At 49.7% G+C, this 3,654-nt stretch overlaps 1 protein-coding gene across 2 annotated transcripts in view; it reads left to right on the forward strand.

Annotated features, from left to right (window-relative positions):
• Window positions 1-227: 227 nt before the first annotated feature.
• SCARB2 (scavenger receptor class B member 2) overlaps window positions 228-3,654 on the forward strand; it is a gene marked incomplete at both ends in the record, with an annotated part of 75,259 nt that continues 71,832 nt past the window's right edge. For both annotated transcript variants that reach the window (XM_080697955.1, XM_080697956.1), the window contains one exon: window positions 228-344. In XM_080697955.1, the coding sequence (XP_080554081.1) occupies window positions 228-344 (117 nt within the window). The remainder of the gene's footprint in view (window positions 345-3,654) is intronic.

Genomic DNA, 3,654 nt, shown 5'->3' on the forward strand with positions numbered 1-3,654 from the left:
CCTCGGGGCCTCGGGCCTGCGGCTGCGGCCGTGGCCGAATCGCGGCGGCCGCTGCGGGCACATGACCGCGCCTCGCCCCGCCCGCCTCCCGCGCAGCCGCCGGCTCCCCTCCTCCCCCTCCTCCTCCTGGCCGTCCTCCTCCTCCTCCTCCCGGGGCGGCGAGGCGGCTGGCTCCGGCTCTCCGCGCACCGCTGCCCGGCCCCGGGAAACCGAAACCCGCGCGCAGGATGGGCAGATGCTGCTTCTACACGGCGGGGACCCTGTCCCTGCTCCTGCTGGTGACCAGCGTCACGCTGCTCGTGGCCCGCGTCTTCCAGAAGGCCGTGGACCAGACGATCGAGAAGGTGAGGGGCGCGCGGCCGCCCGGGCCCCCTGCCCGCGGTGCACCCGGGTGCGGGGAGCACCCTCCCGACCCGGCTCCTCCTTCTTCCCGAGCTTGGCAGAAAGGGTTAACGGCTGGGTGGACTGGAACTGTTTCCTTTATAATACTAAGTAAGACTGTGGCTCTGGCAAGTGCGCTCTGCATTTGCACACACACACACACACACACACACACACACACACACACACACACACACACCACGTCCTCCGGTACATACACCCCATCTCTGTCGGGCCCAAACTGTTTCCCTCCCACCTCATGAAAAGATAACGCTAAAAGATAACACCACAGAGGTGGACCAGGTCGGCTGCCTGCCTGCGTGGCCTTTGAAGTGGCCTGGGCCCCGGCTGGGAAGTGGGTGTGTGGTCCATTGTGTTTTCGCCTTTTAGCTTCCCGGGCTAGGAGGACAGTTGGGAGGCCGGCCAGGCCTTGGGGTGGCTGACAGTTCATTCACCAGAGCCTGTGCTAAGCACAGACTCCTCGGCTTTGTATCTTGAACCAGCAGCCTGTGTTGTCTGGCCTCACCAACATTCTGGCTCTTTTCCCACGCCCAGCACTCTCAGGCACAGATGCACTTAGATCCCTAAAAGAATCTGGACCAGTCTCTCCTGGTGCATGAGTGGGAAGAGAGGTAGACATGTCAGAAGACCTCTCCATCCTTTGACTTCATGGTCATTTCTTTCTTTTACCCTTTCACCTATATCCACCAACCCAGATGGAAAGAGGACAGGAGAGAGTGGGAACTGGGGCCACTATTTCCTTAAAAAAAAAAAAAGTCACTGGAGCAGCCTTTCTTGCTCGCACAAACAACCTCCTGCTTAATTTCTCCCGCTGATCTGCCAGCTCTTCCTGTCCACCAGATAAAACAGTCCAGGCCTTGTCCAGTTTGACTACTGTATTCTCCAGTTAGTAAAGTTGTCTTATTCCAGGTGGCAACAGATAACTTCCTTTAACAGAGGTTTTCAGAAGTAATGAATGACATGAAATCTGCCTAGAAAAGCCAGTTTTTAAGGACTTGGTCGTGGCAAAGCATTATTTAATTTTTAGCAAGTTGGCATTGCCAAGGGAGGACAAGGCCCACTGTGTGTCTCAAAGACCAGTTTCCCCAAGCACCCATATTCAAGGAAAAAGTAAACCCACTCTCCACATCCAAATTTAAGATTTGGCAAGATATGTTTGAGGATGCACACCCTCGCTTTGGGTGATGAGAATTAAAGGATCTGATGGCCAGTATGTGAGTTTCTTGTGTGGATGTAAAAGGCCGTTTGGGGAGCCCTCCAGGATGAATGATCTGGCGGTCCCTTGGCTGGAGCCAGCCCTCCTTCTCTGTGGGTCTCCATTTTACTGGGGGAGGCGTGACTGAAAGGCAACCTGGTGGGGCCTGAGTTTTTGTTGGGTTTTGCAGCTGGGTTTTTGTTGAGGAATGGCTTCTGACCAGTAAGTTACTGTACAGGAGACTTTCAGAACTGTCTGACCCCGCTCAGGAGTGCGGTATAGTACGGTGTTGAAATGACAGGGTGAGGCTAGTTGCTGTGGACAGATTTGGGAATGCTTGAAATGAAACCAGAGGACACACACATTACTGTTCTGCTCTTTCCTGGACTTATAGGGTGGCAGGTTGCAAAGGGATAGTGAGAAAGAGTAAGCACTTTGCAGGTAAAAACTCCAGGAATGAACCCTGGCCCCACCATGTGCCAGCCAAGTGACGATGGTTGGTTGTTCTGTCTTGATTCATGTTACCCTGTCTTTGAATGGGGAGGATAACTACAAATGTACATAAAAAGGTTATAAGAATTAATCAAGAAAATGGGGTATACATTTCTTGGGATATAGTTAGTGCTTACTACATGATAACAATTTTGTGTGTGCACATGCACGTGTGTGTGTGTGTGTGTGTGTGTGTGTGTGTGTGTGTGTGTGACTAGGGATTGAACCCAGGGGCATTCTACCTCCAAGCTACATCCCCAGCTCTATTTTATTTTTATTTTGAAACAGGGTTTTCAAATCTGTGATCTTCCTGCCTCAGCCTCCCAAGTGCTGGGATTACAAGCATGAGCCACCAAGACTGACTAGAATTTTGGTTTTTATTAGAAGCCACATGATAAAAAAAAAAAAACATATGACATGAGAAGTCAGACACATTATGTTCAAACATGTCCAAATCCTATATCTGCCTTTTTATTTTTTATATATTTTTTTACTTTGGGTAAGTTACTTAACTTTTCTAAGCCTCAATTTCATTACTTGTAAAAAAAAATGAGAGGTGTTAGACACACTGATCATAAAGCTCACAAAGCTTAAGCATTGGGCCACTGGCTTGCACAGGCTCACTCTCTTTCTTTCTTTCTTTTTCTTTTTTTTTTTTTTTTTCTTTTTGGTGGTACTGGGGTTCCTGGAAACCCTTCTACCTTCAGGCTACACTCCCAGACCTATTTTTATACTTTTTAATTTGGGAACAGGGTCTCTTAAGCCAGCGCGGCTGGCTTCGAACCTGCGCGATCCTCCTGTCTCCGCCTCCCAAGCGCGGGGATTACAAGCGTGCGCCACCACGCCTGGCATATGCACAGGCTCTTGCAAAGCCCTGTTCTGCCAAGATTTTTTTTTTTCCTGTTTTGGGGATGGAACCCAGGGGCATTCTACATCCAAGCTACACCTCCAGGGTTTTACCTCTAGCCCTATTTTTTATTCTTTTTTTGAAACAAGGCCTTACTAAGTTGCAGAGGGCGTAAGTAGCTGAGGCTGGCTGCGAACCTGCAATCCTCCTGTCTCAGCCTCCCAAGTGCTGGGATTACATGCATGCACCATCATGCCTAGCTAAGATATTTTTTTCCTAGAAAAGGCCCCTCAAATCGTATAAGCTTCTGGGCCACACAATCTGGCTCTGGCTCTGTAAGTGCACTGCCGTGGGGCTAAGAACACTTAGCGCAGTGCCAGGTGAGGTGTAGGTGATCGATGGTAGCAGTCACTGTTATAACCATTACGACTACTAGGGAACAATTCATTTCTAACTTGACTTTGATATAATGGTAATAGAATTCACTCTGATACTGCCAGTTCTTCATGTTTTCATTTGAAGATTGTTCATGCCCCAGCATGACTACATCAAAACCAGGAGAGGGAGAAAGGCAGGAGGCATTCAAATGTGTCTGTTTGGCTAATTGTGGGAAACTCAGTAAAATAATTTATCTCCAGTGGTCATTGTGCTTAAACTGTGCAGTGGCCAGAGGTGACTGAAGGGAGACTTTCGTCTTGGAACACAGTGGAAGGAAGCC

This window comes from Muscardinus avellanarius (assembly GCF_963383645.1).
Source record: "Muscardinus avellanarius genome assembly, chromosome: 6".
Lineage (NCBI taxonomy): Eukaryota > Metazoa > Chordata > Mammalia > Rodentia > Gliridae > Muscardinus > Muscardinus avellanarius.